Source organism: Cryptotermes secundus, unplaced genomic scaffold, assembly GCF_002891405.2.
Source record: "Cryptotermes secundus unplaced genomic scaffold, Csec_1.0 scaffold592, whole genome shotgun sequence".
In the NCBI taxonomy this organism is placed as follows: Eukaryota; Metazoa; Arthropoda; class Insecta; order Blattodea; family Kalotermitidae; genus Cryptotermes; species Cryptotermes secundus.
Window position 1 is genome coordinate 548,174 of NW_019734362.1, and position 16,026 is coordinate 564,199.

A 16,026-nucleotide genomic window follows, 5' to 3' on the forward strand; every position below is an offset into this window, starting at 1 on the left:
TCTCACCCTTGGTAAAATCATTCTAGAAGCATTCACTTTGTGGAAATAATATATATTTTCCATAAGTTCCATTAGCTGGTAAAAGCAATTACCGCTATTATTTCTAAGATGCATGATGTTTAGCTATTCTTGTAGCAAGACAAATGGCATTGAGATGTCATGTGGCATGTATTTCCTGAACAAGCCCTTCTGGAATTTTCTCGGACCTGAGAGGACACTACGCATGTGTCAGAATAAACAAATACGAGAACCTGTTTTGTTTGGAGTTAGAAGAAAATGCATTCTGTCAAGATTAGGCTTAAATCCTATATCTTCCTTAAGCCATCTCATATCTGGTTGTACAAAATCTCTCCTTTCTGTACGGGAATATTTCATTACCGTCACGATTTAGGGGTGACTACAGACGGGGTATGGATTAGTGAATGGATTTATTGACCACTTATTCATATGACTCAGAACTACAAGCACTTACAACGCTATAGTTGGTTTTCCCCACTGTTCGTTAAGTCTTCTCCAGCCTGCAGTGTCTTCACTAGTCGTTGCTTGGCAACAGCTCTCAACAATGGAGATTCTTCAGCTTCTGTACTCACGTTGTTACTGTCAGGCGAATATTCCACAACTGAAGCGACCTCTCTTCTCTTCCGAGGGCTGTACTTGCAACGTTTGTGCTTGGTCTCACCTTTCTTCCCGTGGCTTGGATCTCGGTGATTACTGTATAACTGCTTGCCCTGCTCCCTCCGTAAGGCCACTCGTCCCGAGCCTCCCCTGATAATGTACGAATAGGCATAGGTGCACAACTATGAACCTTGAATAGGTACATTTACAGATCAACGGTCCAGAGGAATACATTGCCCCCATCTTCAGGTAGAAGATGATGGAGAAAGTTACCTTCTTCCCAGTAGAGTTGGTAAAGCGCCTTCCAGATTATACAGTGTCGTACACCGCAAGCCAAAACCCAAATATAAATCCCCACCACCCGACCAGCTGCCAGACGATCATATTCTCAAAAAGGACTCAGCCCCACCTAGTCAATTTATCACAAGCCGTGTCATGTCTCGTGAGACGACGTGTAGCCGTCGGCTTCTCGCCGCGGAGGCCCAGATTGGAGCCCACAGTAGTCCATGTGAGATGTGTAGTGAACTGACATTGGGGCAAGTTCTCCGAGAACATGGCCCTTCCCTTGACAATTATCGTTCCACTAGTGTTCCATATAAATCTTTTATTATTAGCATGAAAAAAGCTTCATTCTCTCCTACACTGAACACCCGTATCCACAACAATTCTCCTACGCGATTTGGTATCAATTACATGGCATTATATTCTCATGAATTTTTATATTGAAGAGTTTCATTAAAGTTTGCCGATACACTTCAATTCTGGTAAAACAAAACATGACAATAACGGGCACTTTGCGAGAAGAAATTCGTGCGTTTCACTGCGTACCTCGAGCGTAAGCCGCCATATATTCATCCGAGTGAAAACTGTTTCGAAAAAAAAAATTGTAGAGAAAAATGATGAAACACAAATTTTATGCCTAACAAACTCTTTCTGCAAGCCTTCCGGTTTTCGAAATAATTAAACAAAAGGGATTTCATGCTCCGTCACCTCGTATCTCGAATACCGGTGGATAGGTTTTCATCAGATTTTATATTCGAAGCCCTTGAACACCTGTCCCGTCCAATTTCCAATATGTATATGACAGAATTAACAATTAAGGTTCACTCCAATTATAGCCAACGACATAAAGGAACTCCCTACAAGTGCTGTCCTACTCGCAGGTACTCTACAGCACTTGTGGGCCTTGGTCGCTTTTCCAGTTTCTTAATCCTATACACAGTCGGTAGGTCTCCTTGGACGGGTGATCAGCCGGTAGCAAGGCCCCTACCTATGCCTCGAGTGGGATTGGAATCCTCGACCCCAGTGTTTGAGAGAGCAAAGACAGTTCATGCCTTAGACCGCGCGGCCACTGTGATCGGCCTATTCTAGGCATACAACTCTTAGTTCGTTTCATCTAGAAATCCTGTTGATTTTAGGGAGAGGGACATACAATTTGATCGAAAGGAACACAATGCAATATAACATGAACGCAAATATTCAACTTCTAGGGTGTAGATATTGATAATTAAATTCCTTGAAGCCAATTTAACTTGAAAATAAAAGCTTGGTCTACATGACCCATCACTCCTATACAAAACGATAATCAAACCAGTCTGGACCTACGGGACAGAGTTATGGGGATGCAGCAAACCTTTCAACACAACAATTCTCCAAACGTTCAAATCCAAAACGCTAAGAAAACTAGTTAATGCTCCCTGGTACCTACCAAACGCTACCTTACACAGTGATCTAAGCATACCATACGTAACAGAAGTCATAAGAGCATACGCGGAGAAACACAAAAACCGGACCACTCAAAACAACAATCAACTAATAAGAAACCTCTTCAACCAACCAGCAATAGAAAGAAGACTAAATAGAATGTGGCCAGAGGATCTCATTAGATAAGCACCGGAGAATCATTGGAGGATAATACCTGCTTCAATATTACACACACCCATCCCTTTTACTATTTACTCTATTTATGGATATTGAGTAGATTGTAAAATAAAAATTTATTATAAAAAAGTATACATACGTGCTTTTCCAGGTGAAAGGCCTTTTGATACTTTCTAAAAATAAAAATCGAATGTAGTCTAAGGTGTTAAGAGTTATGACGTCGAAACGTCCGCCAACGATCACTCATGGAACTGAGCACTTCTTGAGAAGCTGCCAATTGTGCAGCTACTTAAGGACTTCCCAGCATTTTATGGAACCCGAAGGTTCATTACCGTGTTCACAAGAGCCCTCCAGCGATCCCCATCCTGAGCCAGTTCAATCCAATCCATAACATCCCGTCTCATATCTCTGAGATCCATTTTAATATTGTCCATCCACATATGCCTTGGTCTTTCCAGTGGTCTCCTTCCTTCCGGCTTCCCAATAATATCCTATATGCATTTGTTCTCTACCCCATACGTGCTACATGCCCTGCTCATCTCATCCTATTTGACTTCATCATTCTAATTACGAGTATATACTTGAAGAAGCGTAGAAGTTATGAAGCTCCTCATTATATGCGTTCGCTAACAACATCACTAAAATGCGTAGACTGACTCCTTTCAAACTCAGTTGGTCCTATGACAGACCAACACTGAGGTTTGTCGGTCCAATTTGATTTCTGTTTATTTTGGTTCATACACAGTGTGTCCAGGTTCTGTTAGGACTGTGTTCATTAAAAATACAAGACGTGAATACACCATGTCTCGTCACCAGTAACAATCGATTTTGTAAATTTTGTATCACTTTGGACCGACCGTAACATGTCTTTGCAGTGTACCATTCTGGCATGTTCTTCATCGCCTGACAGCGCGTGTGGTATAAACGCGCACAGACCTTCCGTTTGCCCAAATCCTCGGTCAAAATTTGATGCACAGTACTGTCTGGTATTCCCAAAAGCTCCTCGATGAGTCTTGCAGAAACACATCTGTCTGATGCAAGGATTCCTGTCACTTTTCTCACATTTTCTTCAGTGCGACTTGTTCTCGGCTTTGATGCACGTGGAGCGTCTTCAATGTCCTCCCAGCCGTCACGAAATACAACGTACCATCGAAAGAATGTTCGAGCGACTCAAACAATCACTACCGTACACACTTTTATCATTTCGTACGCTTCTCCGGCTGTTTTGCCTAACTTGGCTCTCTGTTCAACCGCCATTTTCCGACGAGAGTCAGAACAGTACTGTTACATTCAAGGTCAGAACACATGATGAAGCGATCCTTGCGCTTTGAAATTATATACAGCCACAGCTGAAACTTCAAAAATCTTAACGCCACAACTCGCCAACATTGCAGGGCAAAATGGAAAAAAAAAATAGTTCTAACGGATTGTGCACACACCATGTATAAGGGTCACATTGCTTGATGGCCTAACTGAGCTTTAATCCTTAGATCGCTAACAGATTTTGAAGAAAATTAATACGGCATATGCTTCATTAGGAGCCTGGATGGCGTAGTCGGTATAGCGACTAGCTTCTGGCTGGACGACCGGGAGGTAGGAGTGCGAGTCCATGTAGGGTCAGAATTTTCTCTTCTCCATGTCGTCCGGACCGGCTTTATGGTCCACCCAACCTCCTAATCAATGGGTACCGGAGGCTCTTGCCCCGGGGGTAAAGCGGCCGGGTCGTGAAGCTGACCACTCACCTCCAACTAGTGCCAAGATCAAGAAACCACATATCCACACTCCCATGTGTCTTTATGGCGTAGTGATTAATTAGTTAAGCACAGTTTTACCTTTTACGTTTCATTAACGAGCATTTTTATCTTAATACACGTACCTTGAACTTTTTTCGTTCCGATATATATTTAGCGAGTTACGCTGGAGGTTCGCAGAGACGCATGTTGGTCTTGTCGAACGTCAGTTTTATTTCTGTTCAATTTTATCCCAAATTGGAACGTATCCACAATTAAAACACTGAAATATAAATTTGTATAAATATCCATTAAGCGATTTTCGAGTTGCTTCGTTCGTGCAGAGAGACAAGACGAAATAACAGATGGGAGGATAGAGCTAATGCAATAGACGTTCTGTAGGTTTGTGAAAGGTTTTCTCCGAGCACTTCAGCTTCTTGTGACAATTCTTATTTGATCAGATGCTCCACATTCATCTACAAACATCATCTGAAGGCTGGTAAAATAGGCCTAATAACAGCAGAAGAACCAAACGGACCCCATCCACGGATCGAAAGAAAACGAAGCCGATTCTACAGTCATCCTATTATCGGGGACAAAATCCACCCAAAGCGATGCCCACATAAGAATGCGTGCATTTACCTTGAGTCTAGTCAGATAAGTAGACGTTAAACACCACATAACAGTCATAATACATGTTTTACAGCTCATGCTGAGTTCCTGTAATAGAAACTCACCAATTAATATCAGTATGAAGGCAGGATCGAGAGCAATGTTTGTGAGGCGACTCAGGTTGTTGAACGTGTCCTTCTCCGTCCACGCCCAAACCCCAACAGCCAAAATGCCCAGGCCCAGCAACTGAAAAAGAAAAGAGCAAATTAGGAATATCAAAATATTATTACAAAAGGAATATAACAACACCGTTTAGTGTGACGGACCAGAATTAATAAAGTCAAACATATCAAAATATCTTGACAAATACAAGGTCGCAGTAGAATTTTTGGTAAAATAAAATCATCTTCTACCGATTTGGGGGAAAACTTGATAAGGGCACGGTGAGATACAGCAGCAGGTAATCTGACACCCACCATGAATCAAGGCCCCCATACGTCATGAAGCATAGGTCAATGTGGTGACGCGCATTGCTTACACACTAGCATAAAGACTGTTCATACGTCAACGGAAAATTATTAAAAACAAACTTTATCAGAAATATCTAAAATACCTATTAGCAATTAAATTTATTATAAGATCCTAAACTTAAGAGAATAGCATTATGCACTAATCTATTACCAAGCGAACATACCGCGAACTACCTCTGTTATTTAGTGCGAATATTTTAATCTAAGCAGTAGGCATAACCACCTTAAATAATAAGTTAGTACACATACAAGATACACCTTATACATGTACAAATACAGCTACATGTAGATCTACAATTTTTATATCACATTTAATTAATTTTTAACGGTTGCGTATTTTAGTACGTTGTACGTTACATTTCATTAATTAACAAGTAATTAGCCAAATTGATGATACATTCAATGTCAATATGTTAACAAGAACCCGAGTTCAGTAGAATATATGTAAGACAATTCAATAAGTTCTGTGGACCTGAAGATGACCCAGTAGTCGGGATTGAAACATGTAGTTCAAAACAAAATATATAGAATGCCATATGCCTTTTCTTTCTTATTCCTATTAGTTATTATCCGTCTCCCATGCAACTTGCTTTTCAAACCCTTTAGGAGTTTTAAACGTTAAAATATCTTCTGCATCAGTGGTGTATGCATACTACTGCTCATCTTCAGGTGACCGTAAAATCGCTAACGAAACTGCTGTGTTTCAGTCCTTGGGTTCATGTTTTGGGGGATATGCCATCGTCTATGGGCTCATGTGTCTGTAATATGTATTAGTATCTCGTATTGGTATTCTGTGTAAGATATGTGTTGGTGTTTCTTATGGTATACACGTACATGTACATCTTCTCACCCTATCATGTCCTGCGTAGCTCTTATCAATGTTTGCTATGCTGGGTTGGTTCTGTGTGTGCTGCTATCTAGTGTTTATTCTTGTAATGTTTCGAATATTGGGTTATAAATGTCAATATATGTGTCATTCATGTGCAGTCTGTCTCTACTGATTATATACATGTGGTGTTTTCTAACGTGTTTAGGTGTTTTCCTTTTCCCTCTGCATTATGACGTGCACTGTATCGGTTATAAGCTCATACACGTATATGTGTCCTGTGCTCAGTATATGGCTCCAATATCCTGAATTGCCGCTGTTATTCAAAATTGCCTGTATATGCTCTCTATATCTGGTGTAAAATGTTCGGTCCGCTTGCCCTGCGTATTTTAGTGGGCAATCCATGCATTTAATTTGTTAAAGACTATCTTTTTCATATCTGTCTATTTGTGAATGGGATTTTACTGCGTTTTGTATTGTTTCGTGTTCGGAATGTTACTTTAATTTTCGTTTATTTAAAGAGTTTTGTAATTTTCTTTGTTCATTTACAGGGGCCCACGTGGTTTTCTGGTATTGTGGATCAGTGTTTTTGTTATGTTTGTGTTGGCCGGGGTATCTCGTGCCTAGGATTACATTATATTCATTGTGTGTAGTTAATGATGTTTAGTATCTTTTCCTTTTCTTCTTCTGTTATTGGAATTCAGTTAGGAGGGAAGTATTCCACAATATTCTCATAGAGTTTGGAGTATCCATGCAACTAGTTACGCTGCTTAAAATGTGTTTAAATGAAACGTATATTAAAGTACGTATAGGTAAATATTTGATAATTTTCATATTCGGAATAGTATAAAACCAGGAGATGCTTTATCGCCACTGCTTTGAAACTTTGCTTAAGAATACGCCATTAGGAATGTACAGGAAAACCAGGTGGGGATGAAATTAAATGGAACATATGAGCTGCTAGTCTATGCTGATGATGTGAATCTACTGGGGGATAATATAGATACCATAAAGAAAAACACAGGAAATTTAACTGGCGCTAGTAAGGAGGTTGGTCTAGAAGTAAACGCAGAGAAAACTACACGTAAGTATATGTTGCTGTCTCGTCACCAGAGTGCAGGGCAAAATCATGATATAATGATAGCTAACAGATGCTTTAAAAACGTGGCAAAGTTAAAATATTAGGCAACGACAGTAACAAATCAAAATTTGATTTATGAGGAAATGAAGAGGACAGTAATATTTTCTGCCACTCGACTCCGAACCTTTTGTCTTCTCGTCTGCTCTCTAAAAAATATAAATCAAAATATAGGTAAATATAAACATAAAAAAATGCGTGTAATTCTGTATGAGTGTGAAACTTGGTCTCTGACATTAAGGAACGATCACTGACTGAGGGAGTGTCTGGGCCCGAGGGGGAGAGCCTGGAGAGTGCTGGGTACCGATCATCTTCATAATTTAATTCCTTCACACATAAAAAAAGTAAAGCTCTCTTTGCAACAGGCAGTGGAGGCTCATAGGGTTGTGAGACTCCGAGGCTCCCGCAATTTATAAACAAATGCATCACATAGCGGTAAGGTTGTGAGCCATACGCACCGGCCGTCCTTTATCCCCCAGGAAGATTCCTGCTACTCATTGCTGTTAGAGGCTGAGTCGACCCCATGATCATAGTGCGGGTGGACGGATTATGTAAATTGAAAAAATCCAATAACCTCACAGGGAATCGAACCCGCGACCTTCAGCTTTTAGTATAGTGTCCTGGACAAATGCGACAGTCATTAAAATGATGAAGTCAGGGAGGATGGGAGTGGCGGGGAATGTAGCATGCATGGGAGAGAAGATGAATGCATACAGGGGTTTGATGGGAAAACCAAAAAGACGGAAACCACTAAAGATAAAGATAAAGGTAATACTAAATTGGATTTTATAGGAATATGATAGAGNAAAATCTCCATCTCAAGACAGACAGGCGGCACAAGTTCAGCCCCGATAAAGAAAGAAGATAGGAGAAGGGACACGAACCTATTTGGTTTACAAATTCTAACTTAATTAACAAAGTTTTAAAAACTTTAATATACCAAGAAAGCTGCTGTAGTTGTGGAAAAGTTGGATTTTGTATATATTGTGCATTACAAACATTGTATGTATATGTATTTTAATACTCAAAACACCCATTGTGATAGTAGTTTCCAAAAAGTATCGATGTCCCTCTGATGATGGTCTATAGGGACCGAAATATGTAAGGGTGTTAAGTTTTCAAGTATAAAAACTTCAATAATCACACTGGACGGAGTTGTTTTGTCTTTGTAATTTGTTAGTATGACGGACCAGAATGAAACAAATCAAATTTATATTTACCTTATCCCATGGTGAGTTTTCGAAAAACAGTAGCAATTTAAATAATATGGACAGGTGTGAGCAGCTCAGACGTACCATAAATATTACATAATATTCACATACACCGACCAATTAACAACATAACTACTTTGGCAGCGTGGAAGAACCTACAGCCAACTGTGCATACATAACAAACCTGATACTAACACTACATCAGCATCCTTATGAACTGCACAAATGACATGCATAATACTCACGCCGAAAAGGAAATAAATCCAAAACGAGAGATACTCAAATATCTTTTAAACGAATGAACGGTGACCACAATCAAAACAATGGGATGTTCATTAATTTTAATTAAGGTCAATTTATTTTAATTAAGAAATAGCACGCTCACACGCGATACGTAATTTTGGCACATAGTACAACAATTCTAACGAGACAGAAGACTCTCTGGTCTAGTGGTCATAGTTCCTGACTACAAATCCAGGTGTCCGGGTTCGATTCCCGGCCCTACCAGATTTTCTGGAAAGTAGTGTATCTGGAACGGGGTCCACTCATCCTTATGAGGATAACTGAGAAGCTACTTGAATGATAAAGTAGCTGCTCTGGCCTAGAAAACTGAAATTAACGGCCGTGGGGATTCGTTGCGCTGACCACGCGACATCCTCTATCCGCTAAAGTTGGCACTAACTTGGCCAACAGACAGCGGTCGCTGGGTCGATATAGTTCGCTTGCGGACTAAACCCACGGAGTTTGTTTTAGAAGAGAAGTGATGATGGCCTTATGCGGTCAAGACATGTAACGAGGAGAAGGGTCACTAGATGAAAGTTGCGCTTAAGACGGAAATACATGTGTACAAATGGTATTAACGTGTAATAAAGTTCACGTGAGATTTGATGTGGGCTAAGCTGCGATGGGGCATATTATTTTATGAGTCTCTTCGACCCCCGCCCCAAGTTAATTATCATTCTCTCATTGTTCCATACTCTCCTGTCGCCACCTTCTGAGGTGTGAGGTGGCCTTAACCGGACAGAACATTAGCAGATCTCTAAATCTCTGAATCTGGGATCGCACTTCTCCGACTCGGCATTTCGGTTGTCATACAGCGAGGGACTTACGTCAACGGCAAACCTTCCAAACGTATCCATTTTACAGCCTCTCCAGGCAGCTCATCCTTGCGGCCTGGGAGGAAGTGTATGTACCGATAAGGCTAAAGGAACATTTATGTGACAGTAACGATGCTATTATTATGTCTGTCTTGCTGAGCAGGTCGACGCCAAGAGGCCGTAGAAGTGTATTACACGCAAGTTTCATGGTCTCACATGGCAGCCTCATCATCAAAGTACACTTACGAAGAATGGCAATCTCCTGTGCTGAATATTCACTTACGAGCTTCAAAAGACAGCTCTTTCAGTAAGCAGACACAACGGAATAAACGGACCTCACCAACTCGTAATTATTTGTAGCTTATTTACGAGGGAGAGTCAGTAAATAAGCCACAAATGGAAGTAAAACAGCTGTAATGGATGTAATAGGTTTTCTGTGTGTATCACTAGGTAGCAGGACAATCCAGCTTCATAACAGTCTAGGTAGCAGATGCGCAAGCGCATTTTCAGAGGCTGGTTTCAGTAGTCAAATTGGCGACTGTGCTTAAAGGTGTACTACATAAGAGCAGCGTTCTGTTGGGCGCTTTTTTTTTTTTTTGTTGGCAAAGGGTCTCAAAGGACAGGATATTCTAAAGAAATGTTTCCAGCTTACAGTGGGAAGTGTTCGTCGCATACAGTGGCTCACAACTGGGTCGAGGCATTCTCTCAAGGTCGTTCGAAAGTCGCAGATAATGCCCGATCAGGTGCGGAAGTGGCTGAGACGACAGTCAAAAGACTTCTATGCTGGGGGTTTCGACGCACTCGTAAATCGATGGGGCAAGTGTACAAATGTTGGTGGAGGATACGTCGAAAAATATAAGTTTTTTTTCAGGTTCTCATATCACATGTTTTACGTTTTATATCCATTTGTGACATATTTACTGACTCTCACTCGTGTCGACGCTGTCAGTATTATTTTTTTTTTTGCTAGTGGGGTGGGACTAAGTCCCCTGTACTGCGGCCACTTCTGGCCTATTGTACCAGCCCCAGTTGACAGGTGAGGGTGATTGTGGAGCAATTGTTGGAATGAAGATTGGCAGGGGAAACCGAAGTACTCGGAGAAAACCTGCCCCAGCGCCACTTTGTCCATCACAAATCCCACTTGACCAGACCCCGGGATCGAACCCGGGCCGCCGCGGTGGGAAGCCAGCGACTAACCGCTTGAGCTATGGCGCGGCCTGACGCTCTCAGTAACTCAGACGATACAGCGTCGGACGACTGGGTACTAAATAATGAATTAGAAAGGATTCGGAAAGAAGTGGCCCCGGGAAACTCCCGAATACAAGTCAAGAGCGTTTAGTTAAGCCGACTTTCACGGTGTCTGCAGCAAAGAATTTCAAATAGAAAGAGAGCATATCCTATGCAGATGCGATACACCTCCTTCACAGCGCAGTGGTCACAATATGTACCACTTGAATTAATACTAACTTACTCTGAATTTGTCCCACGGGGCGTAGTTATCTGTTCCGTGTCATTCACAGAACATAAAGCGATTATTTCCAGCGATAATAAATCAATCTTTGTAATGTACATGCAGTGTGTTTTCTGAAGGCAAGAAATTAATTTTTAAATATTATTTACATGAATTCCAAGCTTCAAGATGGTACGGTGACTAGCATGTATCCACGAAGGGAATAAATAAAATCATACAGCTATTTCAAATATACCAAGGCCCCGGTAAAGGTAAAGCTATCCTTGCAACAGGCCGTGGAGCCCCACAGGGTTGTGAGACGTCGAGGTTCTAACACTGTCTAGACAATCGGCTCACAGACGGCGGTGAGGTTGTAAAACTTACGCACCAGCCACCCTTCACCCCGGATGGAGGTACCTGGTACTCATTTCTGTTATAGGCTGAGTTGACCCCAGGGCCACTTTGTAGCTGAATTGAAAAATCCAATGACCTCATTGGGAATCGAACCCCTTCCGGTTTGTAACATAGTGCCTCAATGAACTATGCTACCTAGTGTCCCAACTCGACAAATAAAATTCTGTAAGATTTGAGGTTTTCACAGCGATGACTATGAAGAATGCCGTCTTCTGGGATGTGGCAACGTGTAGATCTTGTGTGAAACGACGTTTTGGAGAAGGCGCCACATCCCAGAGTACGGCATTATTAAAATGAAATTCTACCAAATGATGGCTGTTAATGCAGTGGTATAAGGAAACGAATGCTGGAAAATGAGAAAAGACACATGCAAAAATTTCAGGAGAAGTGCAGAACCCAAGATCTGTAGAAAGATGTTCAAGGCGGGATAGAATTAGGAACGAAGACATAAAGAAAGCATTAGGGGTGTTCTCAACGGATGAAAAAATAAGAAGGTACAGACAAGACTGGCTTAAACTTGTGCAAAGGTTGAAAGGTGTAACAGTGCTGAATCAGACTCTTCGGTTTAGCCCCAAAGGAAGAATACAGTGTGGTAAGCCAGGCAGAAGGTGGAATTCACAGAAGCCGGAACAGACTAGCAACTTAAACCTTGAAAAGTAGTAGTAGTAGTAGTAGTAGTAGTAGTAGTAGTAGTAGTAGTAGTAGGAGTAGTAGTAGTAGTAGTAGACAGCCTCTAACAGAAATTAGCAGCAGCAATCTTCCTGTGGGTGAAGGGCGGCGGGCAATTAAGGCTGACAACCTCACCGCCATCTGTAAACCAACTGTCTTAAAATGTGGAAGCCTCGACGTCTCACAACTCTATGGGCCTCCACGGCCTGTTACAGGGATAACTTCAGCTTTTTACCTTCTTTACTTTTAGCTCATAAATGTATTGTTGTACCAGATACTCTTACGCCTCACCGTTGCAATTCTGTTTGCCTTGTCTAAACGGTAAGGAGCATCCTTAGGCCGCAGACAGTGCTTCCAGATATAGAGTGTGGCAGCGAATATACTGAATAAGCAGTCGCGGACAGCCTAGAGAAAACAAACAGTAACATGTAGCAAGTTATGAATTCTTACACAGGGCCTTAAGCAACTCAGTGAAAACGAACTTGTAGTCCAATAACTTTTCAGAAGTGTTCAACAAGGTATATGTTCAGATTTTGGTGTTCCGTGTTGTAACACCGTATAGCATTCCTGGACACCAAAGTGTTCACAGGAACATACTGCCTTGATCTGGACGATCGGACTGGAAATGTTTGTATCCACAGAGCTACAATCCAGAGGAACACAGTCTGAACCGGATGCCCTCTGTGAAATATTTCAACGCCGTAATACACTATTAGTACTCAGTAAATCTGACAAGGGTCGGTCACGGTAGCCGAGCGGTCTAAGGCGTGCACTGTCTTCGCTCGCTCGGAAGCCGGGATCGTGGGTTCGAATCCCACTGAGGGCATGGATGTTTGTGTGCGTTTTTCTGTGTTTGTGTACAGGTAGAGGTCTTGCGACGAGCTGATCACCCGCCCAAGGAGTCCTACCGAATGTCTAAGATCTAGAAAAACCGAAGTGAACGGAGAAGTTCATGGAGGTAGGCCTAGGCCCACTGGGGCTGTACTCATCATCATCAGTAATCTGTCAGACGACAGGTCCAAGTCTCTTCCAAAACAATTCCTCCACTTAATGCGATCTAGAGCTTTCTCCTTCAAATGACAGTATCCTCTTCTGTCCCCAAGGTCATCCAGCATCTTCTTACGTCTTCTTCCTCGTCTTCTTGTCACTTCTATCCGCGCCTCTATCTTTCCTTCAATAACTTCTTTTAGAAGGCAGAAAACATGACCAATCCAATTAGCCTTCCGTTTTCTTATTTCGTGTAGGATATTCCTCTGCTCACTGACTCTAATTAACACTTCTTCATTTCTCACATAATCGGTCCAACTGATCTTCTCCATCCTTCTCCAACACCACATTTCGAAACTTTCCAGATGTTTCTGATCTACTGCCCTAAGTGTCCATGTTTCAGCCCCAAGGAAAGAAAATCTTACAAGAGAAATTATTGTTACGAGCTACAGGCATCTTATAAGCAGTGTTACATTTTGTGTGCACTGCAATCAATAAAAATATATTATCTTTTACACAGTTTGACCAGAGCGGCTACACAGCGCTTATAGAGCCACCGTGGGCAACGATAAGCACTAAAACAAGGCAGCAACCCGCAACAGTTGAAGGGCACGAAGCACATTTACCGCGTGCAGCCACCAGCGCTAATTCGGATCAACAATGTCAGTGAAAAATTTACGATAACGTCCGAACTTTACGGTATATGTCATATTTCGAACATCATTTTCATGCATGCTGGGTACGAAAAAAAAAAGGCCGAAATTTTACAATCACTGTCGGAAATATGGGCAAATGGATAAATGTGCTGGAGCCGATATGACATACATATTTTCCACTTCCAAAAAAAAAATATATACATATATATATATATTGATTCTAAATTATTGTCGGAGTTTCCGTGACCTATAATATTCAAACCGGAAATAAAATAAAACTGCTTATGGAATATGAAAATGAAACTCAAAACTTTTTTTTTGCCTGTAGAATCACTATATTCCAGAATGCTAATCAACTTCAACATTCGCGTCTTTCGTGGCACGTAAGATCTCCAAGCGTATTCAGTTTCCTTCCAAGTGTTCTCCAGTATTTACGGTGTGTTTCGAGCGCAAAAACAATTCTGAGCTTCAGTTCATTGAGGGAGGTCACAGAGCTCTTGTGAACAATGTCCTTAACGTTCCTCCACAGGAGGAAATCAAGCGGCGTTTTGAAGTATGACGCCATATTTTCAGTCGAGGACCTTTTGTCTTCTCGTCTGCTGACTAGAAATACAAAAATCAGAATATACAAAATTACAATTTTGATTGTGGTTCTGTACGGGTTTGATATTTGGTCTCTGACATACGGACATAGAAACTGTGAGTGTTTGAGAACAGGGTGCTGAGGAGAATATTTGGACCGAAGAGAAATGAAGTGACGGGAAGTTGGAGGAAACTACGTAATGAGCAGCTTCATAATTTGTACTCTTCTCCAAGTGTAATTAGAATGATCAAGTCATGCAGAATGGTATGGGCAGGGCACGTAGTACGAATGGGGAGAAAATGAATTCATATAGAATATTGGTGAAATATCCAAAAAGACCATGACGTAAGTGGGCGGATAATATTAAAATAGATCTTAGAGAGATAGGATGGATTGGATTGATCTGGCTCAGGAGAGGGACCAGTGAAGAGCTCTTGAACACGGTAATGAACCTTCGGGTTCCATAAAATGCTGAGAAGTGCTTGTCTATTTCCGGTACGACACGGGTGCACTACGTACAAGATGAGAATACGTACAGATGAGAATAAACTTTGAATGAACTCCAGTGTGTCGCGCTGCGAAAAAGTATCCAAAGAGGAACCCAGCATAATGAATGTTTCATTTCATAACTTAGAACTCTCAGATTAGGCCTATGAGGTCCATGGCGAAATAACTAGATCATTAAAAAGATTAATGATAATTGGAGAAACAACACTCCATATTACCTCATGTAATTACATTCGATGACTCCTTCGAAAAAAAAAAACGCAGCACAACACACAACAGGAGTGAATGCAACGCACCATCCAAACGCACGTGTGCATCCTGGGGACTTATATTAACAACATAAGCAACAACACCAGTTTCCCCGCCCAGTAATTTTAATATCTGATGATGACCACATTGGTCGAAACATGTAGTGATGAACTTCTAAAGTGAATACCTTTTAATACAGGTAAGTTTTATAGAATAGTGTTGTACGCAAGACTGTAAAAAACTAATCGACACTTTCAGATAATGGCTGACTTATTGTAAGTCAAAGTAACTGTCAAGGTCACATTGCGACTGACAGTCAGTCAGTAAGTCTTGGTGTCGAGCCCCATCTGGGTCTCATGACCAGATATTAATTATTACCGTTTGACAATTACGGTATTGTTTATGTGGGGCGCCCTCTCTAACGAGAGGACAGGTCTGTCTCGTATATGCTGCTGGCCCTTAGCAGCGCAGTCTTTCTCGGGTCCGAGTCCCTTGGGACTCGCGACCATATGTTACTGTCTCAGATTTGAGACTTCCCTTTTCGTCGCCTCCCATTCGTTACCAGTATCACGCACATGACAAGTGTTGTCAGCTGGACTTGAAGCTCTCAAGGTGGTGACTATGAAGACAGCGGCCTTCGGGGCTGTACCATCGTCTTGTGCAGAGAAATCCCCATGTTTCGGAGGATCATATTCGTCCCTGAAGATGGAAGCGATGTGTTCCTCTAAAACGTCATGATCTCTACGAAATACATGACGTTAAAGTCCATTAGACCTTGCTCTTCGAACTGCTACGAAAATTAAAACATAGATTAATTCCATCAATTGATAAGTCTTCCGAATTTTTGTTTCCTGTTGGTTGATGTTTTATA

General features: G+C 41.5%; 1 protein-coding gene across 5 annotated transcripts in view; it reads right to left on the reverse strand.

Moving 5' to 3' along the window:
* The window catches only part of LOC111868877 (tetraspanin-5), a 427,945-nt gene that overhangs the window by 85,157 nt on the left and 326,762 nt on the right, over nucleotides 1–16,026 (reverse strand). For all 5 annotated transcript variants that reach the window (XM_023859932.2, XM_023859930.2, XM_023859929.2 and 2 more), the window contains exon 2: nucleotides 4,964–5,084. In XM_023859932.2, the coding sequence (XP_023715700.1) occupies nucleotides 4,964–5,084 (121 nt within the window). The remainder of the gene's footprint in view (nucleotides 1–4,963; nucleotides 5,085–16,026) is intronic.